General features: G+C 40.6%; 1 protein-coding gene across 2 annotated transcripts; it reads left to right on the top strand.

The window, feature by feature from the left end:
- The first annotated feature begins 2771 nt into the window (after nucleotides 1-2771).
- LOC141223534 (uncharacterized) lies at nucleotides 2772-18988 on the top strand. Of its 2 annotated transcripts, none has more exons than XM_073666832.1 (9): nucleotides 2772-2981; nucleotides 4427-4531; nucleotides 4615-4674; nucleotides 5445-5594; nucleotides 8236-8407; nucleotides 8727-9964; nucleotides 13746-13822; nucleotides 13925-13964; nucleotides 15912-18988. In XM_073666832.1, the coding sequence occupies exons 1-8, from the start codon at nucleotides 2976-2978 to the stop codon at nucleotides 13959-13961; spliced, it is 1845 nt and encodes a 614-aa protein (XP_073522933.1). In that variant the 5' UTR covers nucleotides 2772-2975; the 3' UTR covers nucleotides 13962-13964; nucleotides 15912-18988. The 2 variants fall into 2 exon arrangements, with proteins under 2 accessions (XP_073522933.1, XP_073522935.1); XM_073666834.1 differs by having other exon boundaries at nucleotides 9837-9964; nucleotides 15912-18986.
- Nucleotides 18989-22049: the final 3061 nt, after the last annotated feature.

The raw sequence follows: 22049 nt of genomic DNA on the forward strand, positions 1-22049 counted from the left end.
GATGGAGGTCAGTATAGATGGACTAATAGAACAAGTCCCACACACAGCTAGAAGCCCAAATAATTTTTCAGAGGTAGATGCAGATAAAAGTTATTTTTAATTTGCAACCTGATGGAGGTCAGTATAGATGGATTAATAGAACAAGTCCCACACACAGCTAGAAGCCCAAATATTTTTTCAGAGGTAAATGCAGAAAAAAATTATATTCAGTTTGCAACCTGATGGAGGTCTGTATAGATGGATTAATAGAACAAGTCCCACACACAGCTAGAAGCCCAATATTTTTTCAGAGGTAGATGCAGAAAAAAATATATTCAGTTTGCAACCTGATGGAGGTCAGTATAGATGGACTAATAGAGAAAGTCCCACACACTGCTAGAAGGCCAAATATTTTTTCAGAGCTAGATGCAGAAAAAAATTATATTCAGTTTGCAACCTGATGGAGGTCAGTATAGATGGACTAATAGAACAAGTCCCACACACTGCTAGAAGCCCAAATATTTTTGCAGAGCTAGATGCAGAAAAAAATTATATTCAATTTGCAACCTGATGGAGGTCAGTATAGATGGACTAATAGAATGATGCTATGCCCAAAAGATTTTACTTCACTAGGTGCAGTAAAAAAATTGGTATTCTATACACAGGTGGTATATCTTGCAACACAGATAGGCTACTCCACTGACTAACACACTCTGCAATAGGCCAAAAAGGATTAGCTTTGCTAGATTCAGCCAAATGCTGTGAAAAAAACTTGCACAGCACTGGCACAGACCTGCCTGGCAAAAACTGATAGGAACTGATGTAACCTAAAATTTAAGAGCACAGACCTGCCTGATAAAAGTCATAGGAAATGCTGTAACCTAGTCCTTAAAAGGACTGCAATCACAACTATTCCCTACTCCCAAGCTATCTGTAGATTTGTGCGAAAATTGGCTTTAAATTAACAAGGTATAGCGCACACAGCAACAGCGGTGCCGTCTAACAGGCAGCTGCAGCAGTGAGAAAATGGTGGCGACAGGGAAAATGGCTTGGTCTTATAGGGCAAGGACATGTGACATACACTGCCAATGACACATGCCCTTGCTTGTGTGAAAAAAGCACTTCGCTCCGTGTGTGCGCTGCTGATAGGCTGACAGATTGCACCTCCCCACTGTAAATGCGGGAAAGAGAAAAAAAAATGGAGATCTTCATTATTCCTGCAGAGATCCATCCCCTGCCCCTCCCCCCACCCCGCTGTACACTCAAACTGCGTATTAACATTAATTTTCATCATTACTGAGAAAAAATCCAGTTATGATTTTGGTGCACGAACAGTTATCGAACATAACCTCGAACAGCCGAATTTTTCTCAAATCGTTCGTGTTCGCCGAACGGCTCGAACACCGCCCAAAACAGCTCAAATTTGAGATTGGCGAACAGTTCGAGTAGAACAACGCTCATCTCTACTCACTACCTCTGATGAGTTTCTCCGACCAGCTAACAGGACTCTTGCTCTTGCGTGAGGAGACTTGCACACTAGTGATCCCACTGTCTGAGGGTGTAGAGCTCCCGTCTACCCTAGCAGCCACTATAGTCAGGCTGCCCGCACGATTCACCGTACTGTCTCTTACTGAGTGACTCCTACTGCTTTCTGGAAACTTAAGCAGGAATCTTTCTAAAGTGCCCACCCTCGGTGAGCTGTCATCACACAGTATTAACTCCTCACTGTCTGTAACCCTGCTAGCAGACTCAGCCTGACATCTGCACCCAGAACAGTGGCATCTTGTGGCTGTTTACTGGCACTGCAGCTCACAAGGAATTATGCCAGGAACAAGCGCTATGTTACTCAAGGCTTGATCAGGCACTAAGTTCCCCCTCTACTCTACTAACTGGACCACTAAAGCTAACCGACTTAGCTTGGCCTACCACAGTTAGAGAGGTCTGACTTCAGGAACACTTCCTTTAACTATCTCAGTACCAAGGGAAGGCTACGCCCTTCCACACTATTACATGTGCACACCATGTTTGATGTTACGATGTAACGATCGTTATTCAACCATTTCATTTACGATTCTCGTCCTATAGAAACACTTGTCTGACATCATTTGCTGGTCATGAGATACAATCGTTCATTGTCCAAATGATTCTTGGCTCGTGTAATTAGACTGTTGGCTGAACCTGTCGACATTGAAGGGTCTGGCCGACACTCTGAGGTGTATGGGGTCTAGGAATACGTCCGATTTCGGACTACCGATCTCTTTGTTCTCCCAGAGTACAAAGGAGCGTTTAGCAGAAGGTGTGCTCCCGGGCGTGGGAAAGACCGCTGAGATGGCTGCCGGCCGACCGCCATCTACCGTGTATGGGGGCTTCAGAATAGCATTTTGGGCTTTTCGTTCTAGTGTGTCCCACTGTAATGCCAGGGCCGCAGGTGCAATTTATACATAAAGTACATAATACATATAAAATACAAAAAATATAAATTACCTCAGGGTGCCAGGCTGAGGTGCCCATTACCACTACAAAATGTAACACTACTAAAAATTAACAATAAAAAGATGTAAAGAGGCGAAAAGTGTGAGACAGCCCTGCAGCTCAGCAGCATGCACGATAGTATGGGGGCACCACTGACTACACACAGCTCCTATAGATGTCTGTGGCCCGGGGGTCGCTGTGTCCCTCAGTGAGGGGACGTCGCCTCACCACTCAGCATTGTGTCTGTGGAGAGCGCCTGGCTCCAATCCACGGGGCTTTCCCAGAAGCACATGCCTCTTCTGGCCGAGGGAGAGGCGGCTCCTTTATAAGCCGGCAGCCAGCGGCGCCCCGCGTTCACTTCGGTGCAGACACTGAGGGAAGGACGAGCTCTGCTGCTGCAGACGGGCACAGCTCTACCACCCGCTGCCCGAGACTGGACACTAAGTGGCCTATTCCCGGACACCAGCTGTGTTCTCTCCTATCAGAAGTGTTCTACAGCGAGCAGGAGACCCGGGCACGACACAATGCTGGTGAGTCTGCCACTGCGCGGGCATGGGACTGTAGTTTAGGAGAGCCGACCTGGCACAGTCACTGCCCCTGCTGGTAGATCAGACATGGCAGGACCCTGTGTAGATAAGTCATACTGGCAGTAGTCCTGTGTCTATATGGGCATTAGTAATTAGACAGTTCCTCTCACCTGGCACTTACCATTATGTCTATACTTCTGCATGGTGATGCCCAATTGTCCCTGTGCACACCCTGTGCCAGCTGTCACCCACTATTATATATAATCGCCAACTCTTATCATTCCTATAACATACTGCACATGTGTTATGGGCTCCGGCATCTTTATTGACCATATAATGTACAGACCCTTTGCAACCACCAGGGATCAGAGTACCTTCAGTGACACAAGTAATAGGGCGCGGGCTGAGAGGTCCACAACGTGCTCCTCCTGTCCGGGTATGAGTATGCTAGCAGGATTTTTGCTGTAGGTTCCCTCTTCTCTGGTGAAAACCCCTCTCACGCACCCTCCATTGAGGTCGGCTATAGCAACTACAACAAACCCAGCTGCATCATGTCCTAAAGCATCGCAGAGCCGACCACCGGTAATCATAGGAATGCAATTTGTTCTCTGTGGTGTGACCATGGCCATCAGGTTGACTAGCTTCCCGGGCTTATTCCACAGGTCTCATAGCCCTTGCACCAACATTTCTAGCTAGGGAGAAAGACCAGTCTTACACACGACTAAACGTTTACTGTATATCCAGTCAATATACCATAGTAGTCCATTATTGGAAAAGTTATTTAGAGATACTATGTGGTCTTTAAGTTATTTGTTAAAAAGCGGAATGCAAACAAAAAATAAAACATTTTATGAAACTGTAAACAGTGCCATCCCAGTCTAATGTAGCTTAAAGGCAATCTTTCAGGACGATTTTACTACTGAAACTAGAAGTATGGCTGTATAGGTCATAGTACAACTATAAAAGTGACGCTTGATTGTATTAAATTAGCCTGGGAAAGGTCATCCGAGTGTATAGACACATCCCTAATTTTCTTCCAGACTATTTTGCATGTGGATTCAATGCTGGATTTCTCCGCACTGGCACATCAAAGTACTAGCGTGATTTCTCAGCACTGGCACAGATTAATACAAATCGGGTATCATTTCTATTATAGTAGTATAGTACGGACCTATACAGCCATACCACTAGTTTCAGTCGTAATATTGTCCTGACAGGTTGCCTTTAATTAGTGTCATGGAGTGTTAACATAATAATTTATTATTATCCAGTGTAATTAAAGAGCCTTTGCGTATGCTAACCCTCTAGACTCACCTGTAGCTTTATACAGATATTCACCTTTCGTATCAGTATTGTGATCGACATTTCTAAGGATTTTACAGTTTATAAATCTGACAATGTGGTAACAACCTTACTACTTAAGATATTTAATTGTGTATTTGTTTTAGGCCATCATGTCATGGATTGTTTTGCTGATCTACACGACTCGATGCACCTTTGCTGACACGTGTTTGGTTGAAATTTCGGTAGAACCCAAGATTATAAAGGAAATGGTAAGATGTGAATAAAAAGAAGCACAGAAAGAGTACTTGTCTCCTATTTATTTCCTCACACCTGTTTATTCTATCTCTTACAGGTTGAGACCCAAGGATATTTTTGTTCAATCCCTGTAAAAATCCTCAGTAAAGAAAAAGTGGTAAGTATTATTATGTGTGGTGCGAAGTAGAGATACAGAAAGTAAAATTCAGTTAAACACAGTGTTAATAGTATTTAGTAATGTACGATACAAGTTTCACCGAGACAGGAGGTATTGTGTTATCCACACTTATCATGCGTGGCTGTCACAATCCCTGTCCTAGCTCTAATGATGAAAATGCAGATAAAGCTGATACATCAGCATCGAGAGTGTGTATGTTCAGGTCAGCAGTAGTGCTGTGCCGTTGACCTAAAGTGTCAGTCAAAGAGGAGAGTCCACCCCCAGCAACCCAGAAGTGCGAGAGCATGTGGAGCAGTGCGCTCCTCAAAAGGAAACTTGAGAATACTCCTTTAACAAAATATTGTGGTACAGGACACTTAAAGAAAGACTTTCTAAGAAACCAACTTTTCATACATTGTGTCTTGTGTAACGTGCAGATATGTCTGGATTGTAAGCAGTGTCTGTGCTTCTCAGGAGTACAACGCAGTGGCACTGTTCTACACATTCATTGATCATGTGACAACAGGACTTTTGGCACTTGTATTTCTTAATGAAAGATAGCCGTCCTGTGCACCGGCAGGGTTTTTCTTTTATTGAAAGTATCTTATCTCTCCATGTACTTCGGTACTTGTTGGAAATGTTGCTCTTTCAGGAATAATATACATGTAGGGATTAAGATATTCTAGCACTACTGGGCTGGGATTGTCATGTGAACGATGCATCCTTGCTCATAATGTCTTCATATCTGATTTATGCCATCTTTATTTCAGACAGAGACGTGCGACCTTTGGGCACTGGTATATGAAGTAGATGGCCTTTTGGAAAAACTAAACTTCAATCCGGGTACAAGTATTGCCGGAAATAAGGACAAACTGATAGACTCGTACAAACATTGCTTATCGGGAGAAGAACATGTGCTGGTACGTTCTGCATTATAAGCTGAGTAATGTCAACAAAGCACCATAATAGTGCTACATAGAGTTGCATTGGACTGTTTCATCGACTGGTCTAGGTTTAAAGATCAGTTCTCACTGTATAATTTCTTTTAGGTCATTGCTAAACAAGTGCCTACATATGGAGCACTAGAGACAGTAAATATGACTGCTAGGGGGTCCCTGGGTAGAGGCGGCTTAGATAGGTTGTATCCTTTATTTAACTGGGTGGCAAATTCTATGCCGAGATCCCCTCTCCATAGGTCCTACAATTAAAGCGAACCTAAGTTTATGGGACATAAGCCCAAAAAAGTCACAGAAATTGAGGGCAAATATATGCAAATATAGGCTATCTTCCCACCCCGAGTAGTTCACAATGTAGTAGTGTTAACCAGCACCAAAAAAGGATACTATTTTAATATTCCCTCATCAGTACCCCGAGATATACAATAACGAAGAAACCAGAGGTTGAAAGTGATTATATTTTGCATTGCCACAGATGAAATCCACAATGTATTGGGCATGCTGTTGATTTGAACATTTCCCCTACAAACTCATTCTGATTTATTTTTTTCAACGTTATAGCTTACAATAATTGTTAGAGAAAAATCAGGAACCGGACCTAAACAACAATAGCAAAGACTGAAAAAGAGAGAACAAAATATAGCACCAAAACTGTATAGTGTGAATAGCAACTATTTAGGGTTAATACCAGGTCATGGACCATGGGTGGAATTTTCTTTTATGTACTGTTTTACTAGAGAATATTTTCTTATTGAAAGCAAGATTGTAAATCTTTCCACTGTAACTAGTATTGCATAGCAGCCCTGGCTGCAGATAATAGCTGATCTGGGTCTAGTAAATGGTAGCCGGAGAGTCATTGTTGTCCACAGCCGAGCACTGGGCAGCAACACCTTGTGTAAATCGTGCTGCAGCAGATAACAGTGGTACATGCAAGTACATGTGCATCTCAGTAAATTAGAATATCATCAAAAAGTTAATTTATTTCAGTTCTTCAATACAAAAAGTGAAACTCCTATATTATATATAGTCATTACAAACAGAGTGGTCTATTTCAAGTGCTTATTTCTGTTAATATTGATGATTATGGCTTACAGCCAATGAAAACACAAAAGTTATTATCTCAGTAAATTAGAATACTTTATAACAACAGCTTGAAAAATGTTTTTAAAATCCAAAATGTTGGCCTACTGAAATGTATGTTCAGTAAATGCACTCAATACTTGGTCAGGGCTCCTTTTGCTGCATCAGTGCTGCGTGGCATGGAGGCGATCAGCCTGTGGCACTGCTGAGGTGTTATGGAAGCCCAGGTTGCTTTGATAGCAGCCTTCAGCTGCTTGTTGGGTCTGGTGTCTCTCATCTTCCTCTTGACAATACCCCATAGAGATCTATGGGGTTAAGGTCAGGCGAGTTTGTTGGCCAATCAAGCACAGTGATACTGTTGTTTTTAAACCAGATATTGGTACTTTTGGCAGTGTGGACAGGTGCCAAGTCCTGCTGGAGAGTGAAATTTCCATCTCCAAAAAGCTTGTCGGCAGAGGGAAGCATGAAGTGCTCTAAAATTTCCTGGTAGACGGCTGCGCTGACTTTGGTCTTGATAAAACACAGTGGACCTACACCAGCAGATGACATGGCTCCCCATACCATCACTGATTGTGGAAACTTCACACTAGGCATCAAGCAGCTTGGATTGTGTGCCTGTCCACTCTTCCTCCAGACTCTGGGACCTTGATTTCCAAATGAAAATTGGAACTCTGGGACCTTATGGAGTGTGTCAATGACTGCCTTCTGGACATCTGTCAAGTCAGCAGTCTTCCCCATGATTGTGGAGCCTACTGAAACAGACTAAGGAACCTTTTTAAATGCTTAGAAATCCTTTGCAGGTGTTTTTTGTTAATTATTTTAATTTACTGAGATAATGACTTTTGTGTTTTCATTGGCTGTAATTCATAATCATCAACATTCACATAAATAAACACTTGAAATAGATCACTCTGTTTGTAATGACTCAATATAATATAAGACTTTCACTTTTTGGATTGAAGAACTGAAATAAATTAACTTTTTGATGATATTCTAATTTTGTGAGAAGCACCTGTATTTCTTCATTTAGCCCAAACTTAGTGTATATATCAGTTATCAATTACAAATTCTTGGAAACATGGAAATTCTAGAAATAATTTGGCCAATTTAGAAAAGCCTTAAAGCCCCTCATATACATTAGGCTAATGTAGGTTGAACACACTGACGTGTTTGGCCGACAGTCTAATGTGTTTATTTTTGGGAGAAAATATCTTATCTATTTCAGACAGCCAATTGTATTTCAGATAAGCCACCAGCATACATGTCTGACAGTGGATCTCTCATAGAGAACACAAGAATATTCAATTTAACAAGCACTCCTGTGTATGGGAGAGCTGGGCGACATGGGTGCCGGCTGAACAATCTAATGAGTATGGCTGGCAGACGCAGCCATTCTAGACTGTGATCAGTAGTATTGGCAATCTGAAAAGTCTTAGGTCTACAGTGTTCGATCAACTTACAACCTCGGCTTTGCTTGCATACCTAAGTGTCTATGCTCTATCTAAAATGATTCATTATTTTTCAGGATGCCGTCACAGCTTACCTCCACACCGTAAATTTGAATCCTATTGAGATTTTGCAGCGAGTAAATGACTCGCTACATAAACTAAATGGTTTCCATGTCAGCTCTAGTTCTTTTTCGGAATGTGAATCCTATTACAAGGAGCATGGACAGAATAATAATGATGTTACGAAAGGTAAGACTGAAATTATTTCTGTGCATAAACTCTGTAGTTTACTGCTATCATACAGTATATGTCTTTTGTGTGCACCTGAGCTTCTTGTTATGGTTGTGAATTGTGTAGAGTTTGCAGTTATCCTAAGCAGGGATCTCAAACTTTACTCTTTTCTTTCCAGCTTTTATGTTGCTTGTCTGCATAACTTGCCTGGTTTGCTTCACCTAAAACGTCCGTTATGCTTGTCACACTAACCAGCCATGTCACTTTGGATGTACATTGTATCCTGACAGATCATGGCTTCATTGAAGCCTCTTTCTGTCTTTTCTGAATCTTGCAGGTCCTCAGTGTGCATGCCCTTCCCCAACAACACCCATTTTCTCCAGTGCAACGTCTCAGCCTTCTCCAAGTTACTTATCAGAATTTGCGAGCAGTACATATACATCAAGCTATTCATTTCATGCCAGTCCCTTGGCAGAGGACATGAGTGTCAGTTATCCTGGCAAGCTGATAAGTCCTCAGAAGAGTTCACATGGGTTTGATTCTTCACCATTCATCTCTACGGATATGCCAAATGATTTAAAGTCTCTTACCACCAATGGGGATTATTCGCATTATGGTTCTACAGGGCAATCTGGGTATCATACAGACTTTCCACTCACTAGTACAGAATTTACTAAAGGTACCTACAAACCATCATTTGTTAGCTTAAATCCATCTCAAACTAGAACAGATTCTGGGCAAGTTATTAAAGATGTGTCAAATTCTGATACTGAGGGCATGCATGAATCAGAGGTGCCTCCTACTACTTTAGAGAATCAAAGCCTTCCCTCACACCTTCTTATAAATGGAGAAATCTCTACTGTCATGGAGCCAGATGAAACACTGGAAACTACAACGCTTGATTCACAAAGCTCTATGGGGTCTGTGCTTCAACACTCTCTTTCTATACCCAGTGAGGAACCAGGCATTAAAATGTCCTCCAGCTCTGTGACCAAAATACGCCGTTCTATCGTAGATATGGATACAATTTCTAGGGCTGCTCTGACAACACAGGCTGATTCTAGCCTATCCATTAGTACCAACAATCCTAACCACCCATTTCTAAATTCTGTTCATACGAACATCCCATCTAGCAGAATGAGCTTATCTAACACTGAAGCCCCTGAATCTGCGTCACAGGGAAAAGTCATAAAGGATAATGGCCTTGGCTGGGCTTCCTCCTACCTTTCTTCTACCATGCAGACTTCTAAAACAGAACCATCCATGTCTTCTTCTGTGCCTGGAGACCAACTTCTTCTATCAGATGCTACACATAACCCAGTGTTAAATGCTCTTAAGTCACTCAATATTCTTCCACACCAAGAGAGCAACATAGCTATTGATGACAAGCAAAACAGTTTTTCAGGTCTCAACCACGGCTCTAATATGCTCCCTATCATTGCAACAGAACAGTTTGAAGATGGAAGAAAGAAAGAACATGATCAAAGCAAGCTACCGCTGATCATCATTGTAATCCTTGTGATGTTAGTGTTACTGTTTCTGTGCGGATTTCTCTATTACAGGCATCAATATCAGGTGGGTCATCATCTCATATTTTTTTATACAATGTGATGTATTATACTGATCTAAACCTAGTTCTAGATTATATTTTATTATGTGTTTCTGATTCCACATAATAAGCATCCTTTAATAAAATACCATCATCATTTTTGGAAAAATGCAGATGATAAATTGAGAAAAATATATAGTCAAAAAGTCTAAAAAATAAGGGAGGACTTTTATCAAGACTGAAATTTGGTATACTAGTCTTGAACCTATAGCCTGCTATAGCTTGTGACAAATGGCGCATGTTTCTTAATTACCGTATTTTTCGGACTATAAGACGCACCGGACCATAAGACGCACCTAGGTTTTAGAGGAGGAAAATAGAAAAAAAAATGTAAGTAAAAAAAGTGCTCTGTTAAGGGGGGGGGGGGGGGGGAGTCTGCTGCTGACACTGTTATAGGGGTAATGCCCCCCAATTATGTTAATATCCCCCATCCTGGTATATATGGCCCCCTCCTTCCTGTTATATGTAGCCCTCATCCCCATCCTGATGTACATGGCACTCCAATCCACCATCCTGGTATGCATGACACCCCAATCCCCCATCCTGGTATGCATGGCCACCCTCATCCCTCTTCCTGGTATGTATGGCCCCCCTCACACCCATCCTGGTATGTTTGACACCTTCATCCCTCTTCCTGGTATGTATGGCACCTTCATTCCTCTTCCTGGTATGTATGGCCCCCCTCACACCCATCCTGGTATGTATGGCACCTTCATCCCCCTTCCTGGTATGTATGGCTACTTCAGTCCTCTTCCTGGTATGTATGGCACTCTTCATCACTGTATGTATGACCCCCTTCATCCCGGTATGTATGGCCCCCCTCATCCTTCATCCCTGTATGTATGGCCCCCCTCATGCCTGGAGGAGAGAGGAGGTGAGTATAATTGTTTATTTTTTTTTCTGTGCAGCGTGACGGGGATCAGGGGGTGCCAAGCATACCAGGATGAGGGGGGCCATACATACCGGGATGAGGGGGGCCATACATACAGGGATGAGGGGGGCCATACATGCAGGGATGAATGGTGCCATACATACCAGGAGCCGCGCTGCAGGCACAGTGTGCCAGCTATTAAGGAAAATTAATATTCACTACATGGGCGTGGGGAGCAGTGAATATTCATTTTCTTTAGTAGTGGGCACAGTGTAGGCTGCAGCAGGCGGCTGCTGCCTCCTGTACCCCGCTACTGTGCCGCTGTCACTTCCTCCACATCCCCCACCACCCATAGCCACAGTATTTATGTATATCGGACTATAAGAAACACCCCCCACTTTTCTCCAAAATTTTGGATAAAAAAGTGCGTCTTATAGTTGGAAAAATACGGTAAATGACTGCAGTTTGGGGCTGCTTGAGTGCCACAAAATTGAAAGTAGAGCATCCATGAGCTAGCATAAATTTCAGCCACAATGTACACGTTTTCTTGCGTATATTATAGTAAATTTATTGTGCTATTATAGACCATGTTCCCTTTTCTATCCCCCTCCCTCTTTTTGAAAAAGTGGCAAAAAAATGCCACATGCAACAAATTTTACAACTTTATTAAACCAGTTTTTGTGTCATAGCGTGGATGGCAAATTCCCCTTAAAGAGGCTGTGCACTAATTTTACATTAACGATCTATCCATAGGATAGGTCATCATTGTCTGATCGTCCGGGGTCCAACACCCGGCACCCCCGCCGATCAGCTGTTATCGGCGCCTGCCTCTGGCCGAAAGTACTCACTTGCCGAGCTGCTCCATCTTCTGATATAGGCCGCCACAGGCGGAGGCGGATGTGCAGTACACAGCCGCGGCCACCAACAGAGGGCAGAGCAGCTCGGCAAGCGAGACCGATAATAGCTGATCAGGTGGTGGGGGGGAGGGGTGTCGGACCCCAGCCGATCAGACATTGATGACCTATCCTAAGAATAGATCATCAATGTAAAAGTATTGGACAACCTCTTTAACTGTTCTAGGTTTCTAATGAACAGACTTTTAAATTTAGAGCTGTATCCGAGTTTCTAGGTCTAAAGATGCTATGTGTGCATAGCAATAAGTGTATGTAACACACCCAAGAAGAATTATACACAGACACAAGTTTCCTTTGATTCTATACTGTCTAATATAGTCTAATGTAAAGGAATCTTACCTTTGTATACAAGATGCTCAGCCATGTCTCTTTTCCTAACAAACCTTTGGCTGTGAGACAACTGTCTGCAGCAGCAGTAGCTGCCCCCACTTTGTTCTGTCTACAGTAGAACTCCATGATTGCTAATCCCTGTCCCAACAGTTCCCCAGTAATCAATAGGGTTAATCTGAGGGAAATAGCGATAATAAAAATCATGTTAGGCTGCCCTACTGAAGCAGCGGCTAAAGGATGAAAATTAACTTATACCCTCACTGCATCCCCTGGCTTCCAATCATAGGGGCTGTGCAGGAAACGGTTACAGTCACCCCTTACAATTCAGTGAGCGCAGCTGTAATCAATTGCACCTCGACAGCCTGCTCTGCACACACACACCACGGAGCAGGCTGTCAATCAAAAGTGTTGGGACGTTATTACACACGCTAATTGTGTAGTGAGCAATGACTGTAACTGCTCCCTACACCTCCCCTGACTGGAACTGAGTGGCCACAAGGATATAAGTTCATTTTATCTCTGTAGCTGCACTTCCAGTAAGGTAGCTTAACTGATTTGAATGCTTTCTACCTGCAGATTAACCCTATATATGCAGTTAAATAGAGTTTCTGGACATGAAAGGTTCCCTTTAAGCTGGAGACTTTACTACTTATACTCTTTATGAATCATTATTTTGTAATGTGTCAGTAAAAATATTATCAGTTTGTGGTTTTTCAAGAAGTTTATTTTGGATAATGTGCTTCTATCCCTCTCTGCTTACCTCCCACACTATTTAAAAGGAATCAGCAGTAGTATATTTTATTGACCCAAGGGTTGACACATGATACTAAACTTATTTCTGGCTAAGTCCTAAGGGCCTCAATTCATCAATTGCGTTTTTTTCTTTAAGTCAGTTTTTTTTTGTCTTGTCGCATCTGCAGCCTTTTTTTGCTCCAAATTCTTCAAAATGGCACACCTGGTTCATGACTTTTGCGCAAAATCAAAAATGCTCTTTACTTTTCTCTTTAAATTTTTTTGTATCTTTCTTGTGCAAAAACTAGCACGTTCCACTACAATGGCTCAAAATTTGCACAAACATTTCAGATGTACATAAAATCACTCCAAGAGGGAAGGTGGGCGGAAATACATTGGGGCAAATATTTTACAACATTTAAAAATTCGGAAATTGATTAATAAGCCAAAAACATCTGGATACCTAAAATCCCGCCCATGAACAGGCCAAATGCCGTGCACGATGACTAACATATAAAAAATACTCTTTAAAATAGGCACAAATTAAAAGAAGAATAAGATGCAAATGAAAACTAAGCAAAAACATCAGTAGATGAAAAACAGACATAAATGCAATAATAAATTGGGCCCTAGGGGCTCATGCAGACATCCGTGAAACTCGGTCCGCTCACAGACGACAATGCACGGACTCACCGTTGGTCTTCTGACCTGAATTCATCAGCTTCATATATATCTATGAGGTTATTGAGCTCATGTCGAGAATCCTGCGGACAGTCCGTGCATTGCGTTCTGTGTTCGGACCGAGTTTCACAGACATCTGCATGAGCCCTAAATGTGTATGGCAATGTAATTTGTTATCATTGGTTTTTGTAAATCTTTTTTTTAATTTCCAATCAATAGGCTTTACAAAGAAGATTAAATATAAGTTATGGCCTAGATCTTGACAGAAATCCAGGGGCAGTGTTACCTGAAGAGAGGTGAGTTGTTAACATTACTTTGTGTTTTCTGATCCTGTATACGTGTGTTTGATCTCCTCTTTACATTTTGTGCCTTTATCAATCCAGTTCCTTTTTTTTCAGGGTGCACTTACAAATAATTGAATGTGACACCGTGTAATTGGTAAGTATTTCAACTTTCACTCAAATTTCATTTTTGTACCAAATTTATTTCTTGTTTGTTTTCTTAGTTTAAGTACACTTCAATATTCTGCTGGTTGCCATTGAAAACAGGCAGCAATGCAGCTGAACCTTGCAGTCAGATGTGTGATCTAACCAGTTAGCTCTTTGGTAACTGGAAACCAACAGAATTCTGAATTTCTCTTTAACCCTGTGATGACCTGCAAAAATGTATCTGCAAACAGTCTACTACATCTGAGTGTCCATCACCAATAACTGTATACGCCCAAAAATGATGCACGACAGAGCACAAGTTCACTCTGTCTACACCAAGAGAGAATGTGGACTGGAATACGATGGGGCAAATATCTTACAACATTTTAAAAATAGGAAATTGATTAATCAGCCAAAAACATCCGGAGACCCCAAACCCCACCCATGAACAGTCTATAGGCTCGTCGGCCCATTTGCTCAAATCCTGTTTTGGGGGTTCAGACGTAAGCCCCGACAGGACCAACGAATGGGTGCCAAAACGCAATGTGAAAGCTCCCTAACTAATTTCATGGGTACTACTCAATGTACCCACAATATTATGGGGCTTCTCTCCAATTGCTACTGCCATTTATAGAGATAACACTGAAGCCCCTTAGATGTCAATAGCACCAAATTGGGTTTGACAGGAGGATAGTGATGGGGGCACACAATGAAATGTAAAACTGCTATATAATATATAATGTTAGAATAATGGTATGTATACAAGTAAATAAAAGTAACAATAGTGCGCAGTAAAAGGTGAACTATGGCAGAATTAGAGGGGTTTTTTTTACATTTTTTTCCTCCTCTCAGAATAAAAACTATACAACTTAAATTATGTGTACCCCAAAATGATGCCATAAAAGATAAGTGTGCCCTAAAATTAGCTGTATCCAGAACTAGTTACAGCAATACTATGTGCTCAGAAACTGTATGGCGGTACATGTAGTGCATCCATATGGCACCATATTCTGGAGAGTATAAACTCCTAAAAGCAATAGTTTGTGGAGAGGTATCTACTTTGTACCATTTTGAAATATAGATTCTCTGTATGTCTTCATATTAATTTAGGGACATACATAGGTGCAAGAGGAAGACTTAGACCTCTGTGGGTGCCAAATTATGGCTGTATACAATTTTTAGTTTGTACAGACACACAATACAATCTTGTTCTTATGACATAACTGTGGCATAGAGTAAAGTATTGTTTACACGCAGAATTTTCTTTTAAAGGAGTTGTGTCACAAGGGACAGCTGTACGTGGCTGTCTTGGTCAGCCTTAGGGTGCTTTCACATTGCGTTCTGTGTCCCCGTCGGGGCATACGTCCTAAAATTCCCTGCAAAATGGGGTCTGGACGTATGCTGTGACAGGGGCCATAGACCACAATGGTGACGGGCAGAGTGAACGTGAGCTCTGCCGTGCACTTTTTTCAGGAGTGTACGTCCGCAGGAGGCGGACACTCAGATGTAGGTTGTTGCGTTGAATATACTGGCTGCACTTGCACTTCCACTGCTCCGTCCATATTCCTCCTTATTGCATTCTTGCAGTGAGAAGTAGCAGGAGCTTAGGGTCCCTAATTTAGTGATTGGTGGGTGAGGGTGGGGGGTTGTTGTGGGGCCAGCATTAATCAGACATTTATGATCTGTCCAGGGGATAAGTGATCAATGTTCTTCATGGCACAACCCCTTTAATGTTCTGAAACTAGACATACTCTAACCTAGAGCTATATAAATTATCTCTAAAGACTATGTTTTACAGCTGCAGTTCACAGCAGGTAGATGAAAGTTTCCTGTAAATTATTGACTCAGACAGGTGTGTCGCAAGAATCCTAAGCAAGGCAATTCAGAAACCTATGTTGTAAGCTATGTTGCCTGAGTACTGTATTAACTCTTTACTTTGCTTACTACTTTCTTGTAGGTCATATGTAAATGCTTGAAGAGAGCTGGAGACGTTGTTGAGGGCAGTTGGAGCCCACCTGTATGGATTGCACTGGAAGTGTGAATTCCTACAGTCATTTGGTGTCATGTGTTTTCATTAATCACAAGGAGGTTAAGACATGTAAGTGACAGTGACGTGGCGTTTCCTATACTGACGGAGGATCCCTTAACCAAGGAAACACTTGACAGATCATGGTCGTCCAAGTGACTCGCCTTACCATGTGAATACTGTCTTCAATGAAAGGACACAAAATTGGTACAGTCATCCCACTGAAAAATTTGTGGACAACAAGTTCTTCTTAAGGGAATTGTTTGGAAGTCGGATTGTACAAATATTTTTTGATGAACACCACAAAAGCAGCTCATGTAATGTGTAAGTGAGAAATGGACTGAGCACCGGCCTTGCATTTCTGTAAGAACTTTGTTCTATGTTTAGCTGATATTTGCACACATAATTCTACTAGAAATGCCTCTGGTAGTCCCGCTAACTTAGGCAGTAGCCTTGCTTTAAAGGGAATGTGTCACCAGGTTTTTGACACTTTATCTGAGAGCTGCATAATGTACAGAGACCCCGATTCTAGCAATATGTCACTTACTGGGCAGCTTGCTGTAGTTTTGATAAAATCACTGTTTTATCGACAGGGGATTATTACTTGAGGACTAATAAACCTGCTGCTGTGTAGTCCTTCTTATCAATGAGCTCTGTATAACATTTATTCCTCCCCCGATCACTTGTTGGCAGCTTTCTGCTTATCTACAGTGTACACAGAAAGCTGCCAATCAGTGGTTTAGGGGTTACACAGAGCTCAGCATTCAGAGAACTGCTAGATCTGCATCAGATAAAACAGTTATTTTATCAAAACTGCAGCAAGCAGCCCAGTAAGTGACACATCACTGGAATCAAAGTCATGTCCCCTACATCATGCTGCTCTCAGATGGGGTGGCAAAAACCTGGTGACAGACTTAAGGAATTGTTTTTCTGAATAGGAATGTTTAGGAAACCTTTATTACTTGGAAATTGATCTGTAAATAGCTTTGCAGTCTCTGTTAACACTATTCACAAATGCTGTTATATCATTAACCATTTATTTCAACCATATTTATTTATTTTATACTTTCTACATTTTGTATCGTGGCTATTATCTTCCTACTGACTCTAAGTGTTGATCAGCATCTTTATGTCGCATGTGTAGTTTTTACAAATTTTAGTCTTTATTAATGTCATTTTGATTGCGAACCTTAGGAAGCAGCTGCCAGCATAGTAAAAGCTATATTCAATTTCCGTTTAGCATAGGGAATGCTTATTTGCACTTAAATAGAAATAATAATTTTTTATAGTATATCTTTTTGATTGTGGCATCCATATTTAATATAGTGGGTGGGACTTGGAAGCTTTAAGGCTGCATTCACACTTGTATTCGAGAGATTGGATCTATTTCTTGCCATTGTTTGTACTAGAAACATTATTGCATCTCAACAGACAAGAAGTGTATGGGATGTTTTTCCTGTTCTTAGTAAAGAAGGAATAAGAGTGGGTCTTTTTAATGCTAGGTTGAATGTAGTCTTAGTCTGTAATGTTATATCATGTAAAAAGACGATTTTTCTTTGCAAACTTTTTTTTACAGTGATAGTAGTATTTGCACAGTAGACAGTTCTAACATTGCATTGTACTTCCTCTAGAGAAAACTGTGGAATATGTTGGCATTGTATAAGAAATAGGAAATATATAACTGCAGAAGTGCAGTATGTGACAAAATAGGTAATGCACTCCATATACAACTGTGAGAATATAACTGGGCCATGACTGGTACTTTAAAAAGGCTCAGCTGATATATGGACTGAGATAGGCAGCTGCTTGTGCCATTTATTGGAATCTGTGCCAAACTATGAATTGAATGTTATTACTGGTGTATCAGTAAATGCAGGTTTTGTGGCATTTTTTGGCTGTTGCATATAAAAAACTGCAGTCCTGCAAAAACTCCACAAAAGAAGCATGTATGAATACATAGCGAATCGAGCCACAATAATAAAGTTATTACCACTTTGCATAGCAGTACTTGGTATGAAAATCCACACAGAAGATAATTATAGATACTGTGCTAATACTGAATGCTGATTCTTCCATAACAAGAAATGAGTGGAATTAAATAAAGTGGTCTTACTTCTACACATAGATTTCTTTACACTGGCCCTTCAGAGCTTACAGCAGAAAGGCATAGAAGATAATCAATGCAACTACTAAATTGATTCAAGCTGGGGTGCTCGGGAGGAGGGAGGCCTATTTTTTATGCCTTCACATTCCTAGTCCCTGGCAGGAGAAAGTAGCACTTATTTGCTCCCTCTTTCCCGTCCATTGTAGGAAAGGACAGTGTGATCTCTGATCCCTTGCTTAGTAACATTGTCAGCTACAGAAAAAAAGAGCCCTGTGCAGTTTTATACCGTCCATGTGGAAGACGATGAGGAGACCCGATGAATCAAATGCTGTGGCTCATTTTAATTCACATATAATTTTTGTTTTGGTGAAATCAGCTTTTCGGTTCATGGCGCAGATAAAAGATCCCTTCTTTTTAAAACATTTGAGATGTGAAGATGATCGGAAAAAAATGATTAGTCAGCAGATTGTCTTGTCAAGCATTAAGGAAGGAAGCTTAACAATGTGTGATAACCCGTCCATGTTTTTGTTTCCTTCGAATGTGCTTAATTTATGGCTGTAGCCTTTCTTAATCTAACACAGAAGAAAGTGATCAGAGCACAGAAAAGTTAACCCAACAAAAGCCATTGAATTTGTGTTGTTTTAGTGTCCAGTTACACTCTTCTGCGCCAGCATATCTTTCTGCACAGTGATATATCTTTGTCATTTTAAGAATGGCTACAACCGTATGTTCATATGGGTTTTCTAGTAGAGTAGAGTTGATCTCCTCTGGTAGGTGTAGATCTCTCTGTGCTGGGCACAGATTTTTGATTAAGAGTTTTTTAAATGTATTTTTATACTTTAACATTATGATTGTGTGGTTTTAAGATGTTTATTTAATGGAAATGGATTTTTAATAAATGTTTTAATATATGTCTGGTTGTGTTAGTATTTATGAAAACAAAAAAAATCAGCTAAAGCACAATATTAATTGTGTTTATTTTCAATGTATTTACACACAAAAAGTATAGTTTACCACCTTTTTTTATTCAATAGTATTGGGAGAGATGCAAATCACTATTTTGTGTTTGACTTGTACCCCACATCTGCTATATGTTATTGAGAGACATGTAATGAAGATAAGAACACAGCAGAAAAGTTAACATTCTTGGGATTTTTACTGTACTAAGATGAATGTAAGTATTCAGTGCGGATAGAGTAGAAATACAGTGACAAATATGAGAAGATGAAGATATGAAAATGATTCATGTTGTAACTTCTAATGCAAACAAGAGTATTTTGGGGATTTATTGGGAATGTGCATCTTGCAATTGCAGCTTTTCTTCAAGATTTCTATTGCATTACTATAGTGCATCTCGCAAATGTCTCAGGAACAGCAAAAAAAGGGTTCAGATGTCCTATGATATTGCAAAATAGCTGTTCACAGGAAGCAGCATGACAAACACAGGCCGTGGGGGAAAAATAGAATCCTCTGAGGCATCCTTGGCAAGCTCCCTGTCTACAGTAGGATCAGACAACAGCTGGAGTGAAAGGAACTTTATGGTTTTACCGAAATATAAAAAATATGTATAAATAATGCAACATTCTCATATACTTTGTTATACTTAGTTTCCCACCATTTTCAAGATATTCGTTTGCTCTCAGAGAATGGTAGCAATCAGAGGCTGAAAGCCAGTACATACCATGTTCTTCATTTAGCTCCTTCAAGATTGTTGGAAGACCATTTCCGGTGACTACCTCTTGAAGCTCATCAAGAGAATGCCAGTTATCAAGAGACTGTGCAAAGCAGTCATCAAAGCAAAAGGTGGCTACTTTGAAGAACCTAGAATATAAGACATATTTTCAGTTGTTTCACACTTTTTTGTTAAGTATATAATTCCACATGTGTTAATTCATAGTTTTGATGCCTTCAGTGTGAATGTACAATTTTCATAGTCATGAAAATACAGAAAAATCTTTAAATGAGAAGGTGTGTCCAAACTTTTGGTCTGTACTGTATATTATATCCTGTGCATAGAAATGAGCGGAACACTGCATAGTTTCAAGTTAAACTTCCTGAAATTCGCAGTTTCATGCGAATTTCGAACACTTTGCAATTCGATTCACGAATCTTTAAAAAAAAAATGTCCAGCCCCCATTTTGAAGAACCATTTAGGGCTGTCAAATGGTAAAAAATAAAAAGCTAACACATCACCGCTCTCCTCACCAGAGCATTAGAGGATAGAACAGAAACAAACCGATCCTACCCAAATATGATCAGAGGATATGGTTTGATAGTTCAGGAGAATCCCCCTGGTACTTCTGGATAATCTTCACTGAATCATCAAAACTGAAATTCCCTCAAGCCAAGTTAAAAGGTGAGTATGTATACTGTGTGCTCAATTATTAGGCAAGTGAGTATTTTGACCAGGAGCCTGTTATCCTCCTGTGCTGTCATATTCCAGAACTGTAACCTTTCTGGAGTTCGGAGATCCCAGAAGTACAAGGTGTTCAGTGCTCAGAGACATGGCCGAGGTAAGGAAGGTTGGTACCAGGCCACCAATGAAGAAGACACATCATTTTAAATGTCAAGACTGGATTAAAAATATCTGAAGACAGATTTTTCAAATTATTTCCATCTGATAAGATGAGCTTAACTCTTGACGGACCAGATGGATGGGCCTGTGGCTGGATCAGTAACAGCCATAGACCTCAACTTCGACTCAGACAGCAGCAAGGTGGAGGTTGGGTACTGCTATGGACTGATATTATTAAACATGGGTTAGTTGGACCTTTTTGAGTTGAAGATGGACTCAAAATCAACTCCCAAACCTACTACCAGTACAATTTCTTTTGGGCACAGAGAGCTTTCTGTTTTTTTGGTTTGCTTTTTTGGTTGAACATGTTAATAGATAACCTCTTGGATTCCTTTCTCTGATGAGTAGAAAAGCTTACTTTCAAAAACCTTTTGAAGTTACGGATCCAGTAACCATCCCAGCATTGCTAAGATTCCTGACTATCTTCAGCTAAGGTTAGAGGAGTAGCTTAAACGCACAACATTAAACTATTAGTTTGGCAGCTATTTTAATTTTATCAAATGTTTTAGAAACATGATTTTAGGGCACTTACTAATATGGAAGTATTACCGGTTAGCATGTCACTTTTACGGTACAGTTGACGTCACAATAATAAAACTCACCCCACAAAACAATGACAACAGAATTTGTTTGTTTTTTTCATTTCCACCTAAATTGATTTTTTTATCCCAACTATCAGTATATTGTATGGTCAAATGATGGTGTCACTGAAAACTACATCTCGTCCCAAGAAAAAATAGCTCTCGTACAGCTATGTCAACAAAGAAGAAAAAAACAACATATGCATGAGGAGGAAAAAACAGACATGATAAAAAGAAAAAGAAAATTGGCTGCAATTTCAAGGGGTTAAGGGTTCAGGTCTCTGTCCTTTCCTCTGTTCTTGGTGAAAAGTTAAGTAACAATCCATTTTTTATAAATTTATTATAATGGCAAATTATTCCAGCATAAGATGTAAACTTCTAAAACCTCTTTTTTTATTTTTTAAGCTGTAAATGCTGTAAAATCTTGTTTCTTGAAACATTTGAGGCCCTTTCACTAATTAATCCTTTCCTGCAGTTGTTTGGACAATAGTTCTGTTCTCAGATCCAGTCCAGCTTTTTTCTAAAAGTACTAATACATTTATTTAGGTTTCAGGAAGTAAGGTGATAGCAAACACTACATTTTGCTGCATGGACCCGAAACTCTGTCCTCCATAATGCCCAATGGCCGCATGACTTGGGAACCAAATCGTATGCCCATTTGACATCAATGATTGGCAGAGTTTCAAATGGATGCATCAAGACGCAGCATGTGCAGTCACCCCTAGCTGGATTCAAATGAGCATATGAGAAATCAACCAATTTTCATCCAGATAAAACAAACAATTTTCATCTATATTTTCATGCATATC

This window comes from Phyllobates terribilis, unplaced genomic scaffold, assembly GCF_046119375.1.
Source record: "Phyllobates terribilis strain yellow unplaced genomic scaffold, ASM4611937v1 Scaffold_2__4_contigs__length_985480577, whole genome shotgun sequence".
Lineage (NCBI taxonomy): Eukaryota > Metazoa > Chordata > Amphibia > Anura > Dendrobatidae > Phyllobates > Phyllobates terribilis.